General features: G+C 40.7%; 1 protein-coding gene across 1 annotated transcript in view; it reads left to right on the top strand.

Annotated features, from left to right (window-relative positions):
- myo6b (myosin VIb) overlaps positions 1–13536 on the top strand; it is a 72771-nt gene that overhangs the window by 27998 nt on the left and 31237 nt on the right. The window contains exons 11-20 of the mRNA XM_060934115.1: positions 308–488; positions 2161–2305; positions 7286–7443; positions 7840–7931; positions 8507–8579; positions 11289–11416; positions 11601–11696; positions 12036–12206; positions 13089–13127; positions 13333–13426. Coding sequence (XP_060790098.1) covers positions 308–488; positions 2161–2305; positions 7286–7443; positions 7840–7931; positions 8507–8579; positions 11289–11416; positions 11601–11696; positions 12036–12206; positions 13089–13127; positions 13333–13426 — 1177 coding nt within the window. The remainder of the gene's footprint in view (positions 1–307; positions 489–2160; positions 2306–7285; positions 7444–7839; positions 7932–8506; positions 8580–11288; positions 11417–11600; positions 11697–12035; positions 12207–13088; positions 13128–13332; positions 13427–13536) is intronic.

Raw genomic sequence — 13536 nt, 5'->3', positions numbered from 1 at the left:
TGTGTTGACCCTCTGTGAATGTAATCTGACATCACTAGGATTTCTGATGGTTAATTTTAGTGCAACTGAGGATTATACGAAAGTAGAATTGATTTGTTTTTTGTTTTTTTTTCTTCGAGATGTGTGTGAACTATAGACTTTAGACACACATTGAATGACGTGTGTACATGTGTTTGTGTGTGGTTTTAGCATTTGCTTTATAACTTTATTCTACATTGATTTTAGAAATCTGCAACAAAAAGAGACTGGAACACAATTACTCTGGCCAAACTTATAATTATGACTTTTTTGTGGCATGTTTCTTTAGCAATTGAAAGTAGGAGCTCTGAAAGACCCTCAACTGGATGATGTGGGGGATTTCAATAGGATGTGCATAGCCATGAAAAAGATCGGCCTTGATGACACAGAGAAGCTCAATCTCTTCAGGGTGGTGGCAGGAGTCCTGCATCTTGGCAATATAGACTTCGAAGAAACTGGGAGCTCCTCTGGTAGATAGTGCCATTATTATTATTTTTTTCCCATGCTTTTAAAAAACAAGGGTTTCTTTATTATATTGTTTATTATATGTATAAACCTATAAATATATTTTTTATATATATTTTGCATAAACATGAATGCTCATTCGTGCACGTGTACAAGCTCACAGGCTTTAATATAAATGTATGTGTACATAACCCATTAAATAGAGACATTTATATGTTCTTAAAGTGGCACCAATGTTATTGACAGGGACACAGCTGTTTTTCTCATTCGGCTAATCATCTGTTCTTTGACACATGCACACCTTAACCCTCTCATCTAACATCTCACCTCAACATTGTTCATTAGTGTGGTGTGTAAGGTTTTTTTTTTTTCCATCGTTGCCAGACAGCGTCAGCTATTTTTGCATCTTCTAGAAGGCACTAGGCCATCTTCTACCAAGCTGATTTAGAAAAGAGTAACTGAACACATGGCTTCTGTCTTGCGTTGTCTTGTTTCTCATATGCCTCTCAGACGAGAAATGAAAACTGTCATTTAATATTCTATAAAATAATTACATGGTTTTTTTTTTTTGGGAGAGTATGCTCCCCAGAGAGACATTCTTGGTTGATAAATAGAAAGTCTGTCATTTAAGTCTGTCTGATTTAATACAATTATGTATGTTATAGTAAGCATATATTTAAATCTGTTTACTGTAGATGCATGTAGACATAAGGTGTATATAACTTTGCACATAAATCTGATACATAAAAAATAACACACAACTGACCCTGCTGTTATTATGAAAATGATGCATGCTGGAGGGGAGTGATGCAGCATGATGTGTAAGAGCTCCTTGCCCATAAGTGTGTTATTCCTCTTATTCCACAGCAACTTGCCAACAGTTAAAATGTTTCATTTATTATTGTATAACACGTCATGGGCATTAACAGTTTAAAGATGAAATTAATGTTGTGGAACATTTGAGACGCAAGTTCGTTCCTATCCTCTCACGTTATAGCTGTGATAAACAGTCATTCCATCATCAGCCTTTCTCCTTCTCTTTCTCTCTCCAGTCAGCTTTGAGCATTCAACCACACTGTGGTATAATTAAGAGTTATTCCACGAAATGGAGTCATACATGAGCTGGTAGGCGCATAGCACCGAATTGGCTATAAGCCATGTACGATGAGATTAAGTGGAATAACTGTTGCATTATATTCACATTCACTGGATTTTGAGAAACGGAGCATTTTTTTTTGTTGCAAATTTGATAAATAACAACTTTATCAAAACGTCCACCAAAATAATTTCCGCTTAGAATGTAAACAAACTGGCGAAATGACAGTAGCAGTTTGTGAAAAATGCTATAATAATAATTCTTGAAAAATAAAGATGCGTTCTTATCAAATACTTTTAATTCCATATTTTGTTGCTTTTTAAAATTTTTTTGGGGGGTTTTGTTTACAAGTAGAGTTTTCTTTCGTCCTCGGTTGGTTCAGCAAAATGCTCTGCCATTTTGTTTTTCTCTACTCATGGTATATGAGCTGATAGCCTAGTAGCAGAGTAGCCAATCGGAGCGTGCGATTGCTCATATCCAGTGAATATGGAGAGAATAATTCTGGTTATATACTGAGTATGGAATAAAGTGTGTTGTACATTAAAACTTGTTTTGATGCGCTCTTCTGTGTTGGCTGGCAGGTGGCTGTGTTTTGAAAAATCAGTCGAATCAGACTCTGCAGTACTGCGCTGAGCTCTTGGGCCTGGACCAGGATGACCTGAGAGTCAGTCTTACCACTAGGGTCATGCTTACCACTTCAGGGGGCACAAAAGGCACAGTCATCAAGTATGAGTCACTCTGTGCACACACACACACACACACACACACACACACACACACACACACACACACACACACACACACTCTCTGCGTATTAGCCTGACCTGGAATGAACTGGAAATATGTGATTTTGAGAATGATAATCATATGGGGAAAATGACCAGTCTTTCCCTGGGAATGCAACGATGGTTCTAAGGTAGAAGCAACCATAATGTTCATGACTAATATACGGAGTAATTTTCCAAGATTAAAAAAAAAAAAACATTTATTGGAAATAATTTCATAGCTAGGCGGCACGGTGGTGTAGTGGTTAGCGCTGTCGCCTCACAGCAAGAAGGTCCGGGTTCGAGCCCCGTGGCCGGCGAGGGCCTTTCTGTGTGGAGTTTGCATGTTCTCCCCGTGTCCGCGTGGGTTTCCTCCGGGTGCTCCGGTTTCCCCCACAGTCCAAAGACATGCAAGTTAGGTTAACTGGTGGCTCTAAATTGACCGTAGGTGTGAATGTGAGTGTGAATGGTTGTCTGTGTCTATGTGTCAGCCCTGTGATGACCTGGCGACTTGTCCAGGGTGTACCCCGCCTCTCGCCCGTAGTCAGCTGGGATAGGCTCCAGCTTGCCTGCGACCCTGTAGAAGGATAAAGCGGCTAGAGATAATGAGATGAGAGATGAATTTCATAGCTAAGTAAATATCAGAACTTTAAAATGAAGATGTAAATGTTCATTGATCTGAATTAATGCATCAGGCTAACTGAATCATTAGATTTATAACTCATTAATCATGTCTCTGTAATGCGAAAGTTTAATGCATTTCACTCTGTTTTCTCTTTGCCTGTCCGTCCTCACACATACCTCACTGGTGAACCTGTGGAAAAGAGAATGACACATTATGTCCTAATAACAAATTGCTTGCTTGAAATTACCTTGACCCATATTTATGTGCTAGTAAACATACATTACAGCAAATATGATTCCAAACAGGAGGTTATTATGGTCATCAAAATGTGACGCGATTCCATTGTAATGTAACCCACATTTTTCTCTCTGCTCTGCACCTAATTTGTGTTTATCTGCTAATGAATTTTTTTTCTTCCAAGCAATGTCAAATATGACACGTATCAAATCTTTGGTCTTGTACTGAGGTCATCTCAGTCTGTTGACATATCTATTTTTATATCTTCTAGTAAGCTGTTTTGTTGCATACAGTCACTCAGCAGCAGATCCAGAGCCAGGCTGCTTTTGCGTTTAAATTTTCTGAAGTGTCTGTTCGCATTAAGATACTTCATATGACTAGCAGTAGTGTGCTGTACCCTGTGTTGAGAGCTCCACTCAAACCTAACAGGCTCCTGCAGGATATTCATCACAACTGGCCCCCCTGTGATCTGAACGTCCTCTAGGATTAGTTTTCATCGACTCATCCAGAGCCACAACTTATTACATACTCACACTGTAATTGTTCTGCGTGAGACTTCCAAAAAATAACCAACATCAGCCTCTTATCAGACGAGAAGTGTAGTTACTAATTGAACTCGTATTAGCTAAGGCACTGTAATAATCTAGTTGATATTTAAAGCCTTCTGTTATGCTGAAGCAGATACATTTTGATAAGAGATGTTTTAAGTCAGTATGTACCTGCCCCCTTATAGCTCTTTTGTTCTTTTCCTAACCTTCATTACTTCCTGTCTTAAGTAAGCATGCTATGTGGTAAGGTGCTGGAAGCGAGTACACATATAAAAACGTTCTTGACTTTTTTTTTTGTATTCTATGTTCTTCAGCGTTATTCATTCTTCCACTGTTGTTTGAATGATGTGGCAAAGCTAGGTCAATAAATATTTAACCGAGAACAGATGTTGTTAGGTGTCTGTAAGAAGGTCTAGGGTTTCACAAGCACGTATCATATTCTCTCATTTTGCTGAGGACAAATGCACAGCCATGTTATGTTTATATCATATCCTGTGAAAAATAGTGGGGGAAATTTTCCAGCATCACCGAAGTGACAGATAAATATTATCATCGTCATATGGTGAAGCATTCCTCTTACTTTCATCTCCTTCTCTCAAGTAATAAGACTGGAACAATTAAACATAGTGCTATGCAGTATGTCAAGGTCCCTTATGACACTTTGGGGGGAAAAAAAAGACAAAGATGTACAGGTTTGTCTGCTAAAATGAGTGCATGTAGCAAAGGTCATTTATTATGCATTGTGCATAAGTTAAACATCACTAGTCTCACAGATGGTAAAAATGGTGGTGTAATGGTTAGCACAGTTGCCTCACAGCAAGAAGGTTCTGGGTTCGAGCCCAGTGGCCGACAGGGCCTTTTTGTGTGGAGTTTGCATGTTCTCCCTGTGTTTGCATGGGTTTCCTCTGTCATGCCTCCGGCTTCCCCTACAGTTCAAAGATGTGCGATTAGGTTAACATGGGGCAGCCATGGCATGTTTGACCACCCTGGACACTAATTAAGCAATATTACATGAGCAAGATTGCAGTTATACTGAATATTGTCACAGCTATGATTCGTTGCAGGCATGAGCCCTGCTGGGCTGTTGCTTTTATGCAACAGTTCTAGAAACAAGACATTAATATTGAGTAAGTGACATTTCTGACACACTATGACCAAATATTCTGTTTATTTTCACTCTATTAGTAGAAATAGAGCCCGAAGAAGGATCATTGACTAGCTCGCTGTGTAGCTCACGTTCATCTTAAAGGTGTTTCTGGTAAAATTTGTGTCCCTTTATAGCAGGCCTGGGCATTTTACGGCCCGCGGGCCGCATCCGGCCCTTTGGTTCATTCTGACCGGCCCGCGTAAGGTTAATTAGAAATTACAAAATAAACGTATTTTCTAATTTTACCTCATGCATGGACTGAATGTGCATTGCTTTTATTTTGAAGTTGTGTTCAACAAAAACGCAATGCGCACGACATGAGCATGACATGAAATCCCACGAAACCTAATCCCGCGAATTTGTCCAGACCAACCACAAACTTGTACGTCATCCTTCAAACGGTCCAGCCAATCACATAGTGTGATGTCACCAGCAGGCGCCGGAGCCCGAGCCGATCTGTAGATCTGATACCTACACCCGCCTACACCAAATGGACTGATGATCATTTGTCAGCTGTGCTTCGCATCTCCACCTCAGACATTCAACCTGACTTTGATGCACTCGTTAAAGACCAACAGAGACTAGAGCTCTCTCACTGAACAAATAAAAAACACCAAATGAGGTGATTAAACTACAAATGCGGGCATCATTATTATAATATGATGTATCTTGCTTGATATTTGGAGTAGAAAGACAATATTATGATGTCTTTATTGTGTTTTGGGCTGAATGTGACTGAAAAAAAATGGTACAAACGTTCATGTTTTGTTAACCATTGTTTTGGGAAATTTGATTGAATAAATGACATTTTTTGTAAGGCAACCTCGTTTTTTCCATACTCTTACCAGTCTTAGCAGCTTGTAAAAACAATGTTATTTATTGCTTTATATAAAGAAATACAATTAATATTATGCAGAATTTAGTTCAGCCTTATGGTCCGGTCCTCCACAAAATTTTCTGTTTCTCATGTGGCCCCATAAAAAAAATAATTGCCCACCCCTGCTTTATAGCAAAGCAAGAGAACAGTCACCTTATCCTGCCTTGAACCCAGGTGTACAGGATGCCAAACCTGTACCCTGACCACAACACCAAAGAGCCAGGCTCATTGGTATGGTAGTCAGAGCACATACTCAACTGTAGCAATGGGCACTCCGTCACACTGCCCTCCCCTTCAGGAGGGGGAGCACCCATGCATCCCCCAGCCATACACCCCACACACTCATGCTTCACCCATCTCTGGGGTCCCTCACACAGGAGCCACCTATCCTGGGGGTCCCTTGTACAGCTCACACCTCCAATGGCCTCCCAGCAAGCCATCCCACTTTTGGCACCATCTGTAGCAAAGCAGAGGGAATAGTCACCTTATCCTGCCTTGAACCCAGGTCTACAGGATGCCAAACCTGCACCCTGACCACAACACCAAAGAGCCAGGCTTGTTGGTATGGCAGTCAGAACACGTACTCAACTATAGTGACGGGCACTCCGTCACACCCTTCTTCCTTTTTATCTTCATCTGATGAACTTTCATATTTTATGTCAATAATTATATTCTTGAAAAGTATAATTTACTCTTGTCAGCCCTGTGATGACCTGGCGACTTGTCCAGGGTGTACCCCGCCTCTTGCCTGTAGTCAACTGGGATAGGCTCCAGCTTGTCTGCGACCCTGTTGAACAGGATAAGTGGCTACAGATAATGGATGGATGGATATAATTTACTCTGTCTGGTGATGTCACTACCTCTACTGTCGTAACTGCTTCTAACTAGGAAGTGGAATTTTACATGGCAAACCCGGATGAGTAGAGTGATGCACCGTGTGGTTATCGGAAACATAGGCACTCTTGAAATGCTGCTTGACTCAAATTAGTGGACCAGAACTAATTATTCTCTAATGCTAGTTTTCACTAGTACTGTGAGTTTATATGCAGTGTTTTGCGTCATTTATAAAGGCTTCCTCTGGTTGTGGGAGCTGGAAGGATTTACTTCATATGAAAAGTAGTAGGTGTGATATAAAAGAACACACTCAAATTCCAGATAAAATACGCCATTATAACTTCGAACTTGTTTCAAGAGGTGAAATAAGAGTCAGTATGGGAGCAGAGTTTCAGCAGAGTATCACAGGCTCTTGTCTTCAGTTCAAAATAGTGTTCTGAGAAAATATCCAAATAGTATTAGCTTTAGTTTTTTGTATTATTTGTCCTTCTCTTTTTTTTTTTTATTGTTGGCTTATCTATTTAACAGTGATAGAATGCCTTTAAGGGAGGAGTGGCTGGCAGCTTTTGAGATGGGATGAAGTAAAGCTGAAGTGACGTATATTGATGAGTTAACATTGCCAGGAGTTCTGGCCCAGTTTTTGACTCCTACTGGCCCACTTTGCTGTTCTCCAGGGTGCCACTGAAGGTGGAGCAGGCCAACAATGCGCGTGATGCACTAGCCAAGGCCATTTACAGCCGCCTCTTTGATCATGTGGTCACCCGGGTCAACCGGTGCTTCCCCTTTAAGACCTCATCAAACTTCATTGGAGTGCTGGACATTGCTGGATTTGGTGAGTGTGTGTACAGCAGCAAAGGTGTTTGTCTACAATTTGGCTGTGTTTTATGACACTAAGTATCCCGCACTTCCTAATGATTTGTTTGCCAATTTGGCGTTAAAGGAAGCTTGGTTTAGAATTAAGAAGTGTTTTGTTTATAAGATAATGTTTTTGTAAACTTTTGTAAGAGCTACTGCTTCAAGGCTGTGATTTTTAGTGTTCTCATTCTTTCGTTCTCCAAAGGAAAAGGAAACTGGAGGGTGCTGTCCTGTCTAAACTCCCTTACATTCACCTAGCATATTATTATTATTATTATTATTATTATTATTATTATTATTATTCTGTTTAATGGGATGCTTTCAGGTAATAATAACATTCAAAATTATTAAAATTTTGACTGCTTACCTCTAGAGTATTTTGAGCACAACAGCTTTGAGCAGTTCTGCATCAATTACTGTAATGAGAAGTTGCAGCAGTTTTTCAACGAGCGCATACTGAAAGAGGTGAGTCAGTTTGTCAATATTTGTAGTATGAAATATCTGTATTGATTTGGTTAATTTGCATAATGTTGTGGCAATACAAGCAAAAATTCTTGGTGAATATATTTGTTTGTTATGCCTCCGCCACTGTAAGGTGCAGGAGGCATTATGTTTTCGGGTTGTGCGTGCGTGCGTCTGTCCCGAAACCTTGTGAACGCGATATCTCAAAGGCTAATGAAAGGAATTTCACCAAACTTTCACCATTTGTGTGCTTTGGGACAAACATGAACTGATTAGATTTTGAGATCAAAAGGTCTAAGGCCAAGGTCACTGTGAGGTCAAATGTCTGTCTGAAAACCTTGTGAACACAGTATCTCCAAGGCTAATACAAGTAATTTCACCAGGCCATGATTACTGTGAGGTCAAATGTCCATCCCCAAATCACAACTTAATAAGGCGTGTAGTTTACCGGGCGGAGGCATCCCCATCAACGCCGTTGGCGTCGAGTTTTATCTAGTTTAATATATTTTATCACCAAGTTCTAACTTGTTCCATGATTTGTGTAAACTATTATTGCTATTGTTCTTGTGACTTTTCAGGAGCAAGAACTGTATCAGAAAGAGGGCTTGGGAGTGAATGAAGTTCATTATGTTGATAATCAGGACTGCATAGGTCAGTATCATTTCAGCCTGCATGTACCTTTCACTTTCCTACCACGTTATATTATGCATGTACTATAATAAGTGTCAGTTTTGAGTAGTAGCATTTGCTCAAATAAAACAATCAGTTTTTAAGTATTTAAATTATTTTATTGACCTGTAATAGTTGGGGCGGCACGGTGGTGTAGTGGTTAGTGCTGTCGCCTCACAGCAAGAAGGTCCGGGTTCGAGCCCCGTGGCCGACGAGGGCCTTTCTGTGCGGAGTTTGCATGTTCTCCCCGTGTCCGCGTGGGTTTCCTCCAGGTGCGCTGGTTTCCCCCACAGTCCAAAGACATGCAGGTTAGGTTAACTGGTGACTCTAAATTGACCGTAGGTGTGAATGTGAGTGTGAATGGTTGTCTGTGTCTATGTGTCAGCCCTGTGATGACCTGGCGACTTGTCCAGGGTGTACCCTGCCTTTCGCCCGTAGTCAGCTGGGATAGGCTCCAGCTTGCCTGCAACCCTGTAGAAGGATAAAGCGGCTAGAGATAATGAGATGAGATGAGATAGTTGGGGTGGCATGGTGGTGTAGTGGTTAGCACTGTCGCCTCACAGCAAGAAGGTCCTGGGTTTGAGCCCCGTGGCCGGCGAGGGCCTTTCTGTGCGGAGTTTGCATGTTCTCCCTGTGTCTGCGTGGGTTTTCTCCAGGTGCTCCGGTTCCCCCCACAGTCCAAAGACATGCAGGTTAGGTTAATTGGTGGCTCTAAATTGACTGTAGATGTGAGTGTGAATGGTTGGTTGTCTCTGTGTCAACCCTGTGATGATCTGGTGACTTGTCCAGGGTGTCACCCGCCTCTCGCCCATAGTCGGCTGGAATAGGCTCCAGCTTGCCTGCGACCCTGTAGAACAGGATAAGTGGCTACAGATGATGGATGGATGGACCTAATAGTTTCATTTGCATTGTTTCGTTTGCTTAACCTGCACCACATACTGTGTATGTAGTTCTTAGCTGCTAATGAGTCAACTAAACCTGAGAGGAAAAAAGCAACAACAAAAAAGGACTTGTCCTCTGTATTTTCTGGATAATCTGAAATTAATGTAAATGACTGAGCGTCACTGTGATGTTCAGGTCTAGATCAGCTGTATTCTAATGATGAAAAGCCTCGTTTGTCATACTGAATTTTATGAACATTATAAAGGGAACTGGTGTCAACTGTGGGTCAATAGTACTGATGTAGGAATACTACTGCTACTAATTATAATAATATTCATCATTGGTATTTTATTGTATGAGAGCAAATAATCTGATAGAAGAGGTGACATCAGTTGTGAATGTAACCTCAATGTAGTTCATCTGCTTTTTGCCCTGTAGTGTAACTAACAACGTATCTCCGAAAGATATTTGCAACATCTTGAGTAGCTTTACATTTTTGTACTTGTAGCTTAGATGAGTGGCATGGTGGTGCAGTGGTTAGCACTTTCGCCTCATAGCAAGAAAGTTCTGGGTTCAAATCTCACGGACGACAGGGGCCTTTCCTTGTAGTTTGTATGGTCTCCCTGTGGGTGTGCTCCAGTTTTCTCCCACAGTGTCAAAAACATGTAGATTAGGTAAAAGTACCCAGCCACCGGGGTTGAACAAGCCAGTGCATACTTGGTGCCAGTCCCAAGCCTGGATAGATTGGGGAGGGTTGCATCAGGAAAGGCATCCGATGTTAAAAACCTATGCCAAATCGGATATGCGGCTCATGATGATCTGCTGTGACGACCCCTAGCAGCTGGAAGAAGAAGAACTTGTAACTTAGGTAACGACATTTCTAAAGTTGCTTTCCCACCACTGTAAGATATTGTAAAGTCACTGGCTATGCGTATAGACCCAATTATTTTTGTGCTGTTGCTGTTTCTTTTTGTGCTGACTCTGGAACTAAAGTTGCCATTTCCTAGATTTAAATAGACACAGGGATAACGTATTCGCTTGGTAGACTGTCATTACTGCAGTGTTCCCAGGGGGTTATTAAAACTTTTAAGCTGAACCCTAAAACTAAGTCTTAACCCTCAAACATCCTTTTGAAGAAGTGAAGACCAGCCAAAATGTCCTCACTTCCCAAAAATGTCCCAGCTCTGTTGGTTTAAAAACATGTTCCAATCCTGAATATGTAGCAAGTACATGTACACACACACTTTTTAGGTCACAGTAACTGATGCATTTTAAATAGTCTTCATCAATGTTGTTTTTTTTTTTTTGCAAAAGGTCTATTGCTTAACATTATTTTCAGCACTTCACAGGATTCAGCTGTGCCCTAGATAAGTTCTGCATCTAACAGGACTAGGCACTTGGCACAGCGCTTACAGACACTTTCCATTCAGAGGCTCAAACCATGCTAATGCTTCCATTAATAATGCAGCCTATTGCACATCCTAGTGACTTGCAAATGGACACACGGGGGCTGTACTCTATTTCCCCTCATCAATCAGCTCTCATTTAAGCACAGGTGTCTGCTCATACAAATACATGAATGTGTCTGGTCCTCAGTCACCTGCATGTATTGCTGATGAATAATGCACCCCATAGATACCCTTGTGCTGAATACTAAATATAGCCAAGCGCTCCCCAGCTTTGCCTTCATTCCATAAAATTTGTTTGGGATGGACATGCTCTGGATCATCAGCTGGGTCATCGTATACTAATGCAGTGCGCTGTCTCTGCTGCATGCTGTATTTTATAATGCTGTTTTTCCCTCTGTAGACCTTATTGAGGCAAAACTGGTAGGAATTCTGGACATCCTTGATGAGGAGAACCGACTACCCCAGCCCAGTGACCAGCACTTTGCTGAGGCTGTTCACACCAAGCACAAAGATCACTTCCGCCTCACGGTTAGTTATGGCCTTTGGCTGTTTTCAGTCCTGAAATGTGATGTGTGAGCTGATGTTAATTACCATCTGCTTTTATGTTGTATGTAGTTCACACAGAATGCTTATACAGACCATATCTGTGAAGTATAGTTATGTTAGTTGATTTAAAACCAATGTAGCTTGAAATGTAAATTATTTTCTTTAGATCCCAAGAAAGTCCAAATTAACAATTCACAGGAACCTAAGGGATGACGAAGGATTCATCATCAGGCACTTTGCAGGAGCTGTGTGCTATGAGACTGTATGTACACTTGATCATGTATTCGGACACACACACACCTTAAACTTTTATTTGTTTGAAATATACAATTGTGATTTTGATGCCTGTTTCAAGGCATATATCTTATATTAATAAAATACAAGTTTTATTCATGCATATTACTTTTCAGTTTTACATACTTTTTTTTTTTTTTTTAAATTTCGCATTTCATCTAACCTCCTTTTTTTAATGTTTGTAAGTCTCTAGCTGAAACGGTGAAAATCAAATAAAGTGTATTTTTCAGCTATAACAGACTCCGATTGAATGTATATGTATGGCCTTGTTTTTTGCCTCATGTTAACCGTGTATGTGTGTGAGCAGACCCGTTTTGTGGAGAAGAATAATGATGCCCTCCACATGTCCTTGGAGAGCCTTGTGTGCGAGTCGAAGGACAAGTTTGTCCGGGATCTCTTTGAGAATAACTCAAACTCAAAGGACTCCAAGCAGAAGGCTGGCAAACTCAGTTTCATCAGCGTAGGAAACAAGTTCAAGGTGAATTCTGTTCATTTGAAAAGCATGAAAAGGCCAGATTTATCAGTGACGCATAGAAAGCTATAGAATATGGATTTTGATCCTGCACAAATGCAAGCAATTGTTTCTGCTAAGAGGTTTCCCCTTGCTTTTTAGTAAAGTAGGATAAACTTTTGTGGAAGACTATGCGAACTTGACCTACTGACTTTTAACCTGGTTCTCTGATTCTTCTCTCTGTCCCTGCCCTTCTGCCCCCCCTTTGACCTTCTTCTTGTTTTTTGATTTCATCCTTGAGAAAAACTTGTATGTTTTAAATATAAAGATAGAATGGCAGAAACAAGAAGATAAAGGAGAAAGGCTAAAACTTTTAACTGGGTAAGACTGACCTGAGAAATTCAAACCCAGGGAGAGGTGTAGTTTACCATGTCTCACCCTGCCATTACAAGTCTAAACCCAGTCACATACTCTATCCACCTTCACTGCTCTGCCTTCCTGCTCTCAGTTCACCTTCTTGTTTGTGTGAGAGCTTCATGATGTCTGTATCGTTTCTGCATTGTCACTGTAGTGCTGAATTTACAGTTTATTCATTTTCTTGGCCTTGGAAGATGGAAAATGTTTACACCAATTTTAATTCTGTGTAGTCATACAACATACCAGACATTTCTTACTGTAATAGATTCTCATATACTAGCTCTCTCTGAAAACATTATTAGTATGGTTGTGCTACAACACAGCAGTGAGATGTTCACATGTAGGCTCACTAGCACGATGCATGTTTCCCACTTGCTTTATATGCCTGCTGTTGTCTAATGATTGTAGTTTGCATGGGACACACTGCATTTTGTATAGTACACTTGCTGTAAAAAATACTGAGGTGTGTCCTTTTTCCTGCCAATTTTTTAGACTCAGTTGATTCTACTACTAGAAAAGCTTCGTAGCACGGTGAGTATCTGTTCCAATGTATGAAGTGAGGATTTTTCATTTACATTGTCGTTAAAGCCTGGCTAAGATTGGGTGAAACATCCCAGGAGTAAGGAGAGATTCCTCCTAGTCCAGTTCTGAAGTTAGATAATAGTTTTTAGGACACACCACTCTGACACACACAAAAACTACTATGTAAATGGTCAGTTTGATTATGTTTACAAAGGGGTCCAGTTTCATCCGCTGTGTGAAGCCCAATCTGAAGATGGTGAGCCACCAGTTTGAAGGAGCACAGATTCTGTCCCAGCTGCAGTGTTCTGGTATGAGTGCTTGTGTGTATCCAGATACACATGCAACACGCAGTGCCCTTGCCATTTTAAGCATCCATTTGTTTTGATTTGCTCCTGCTTGGATTTTGCTTAAGGTTCAT

Source organism: Neoarius graeffei, chromosome 11 (genome assembly GCF_027579695.1).
Source record: "Neoarius graeffei isolate fNeoGra1 chromosome 11, fNeoGra1.pri, whole genome shotgun sequence".
Taxonomy (NCBI): domain Eukaryota; kingdom Metazoa; phylum Chordata; class Actinopteri; order Siluriformes; family Ariidae; genus Neoarius; species Neoarius graeffei.
This window is presented reverse-complemented; position numbering and strand designations above follow the sequence as displayed.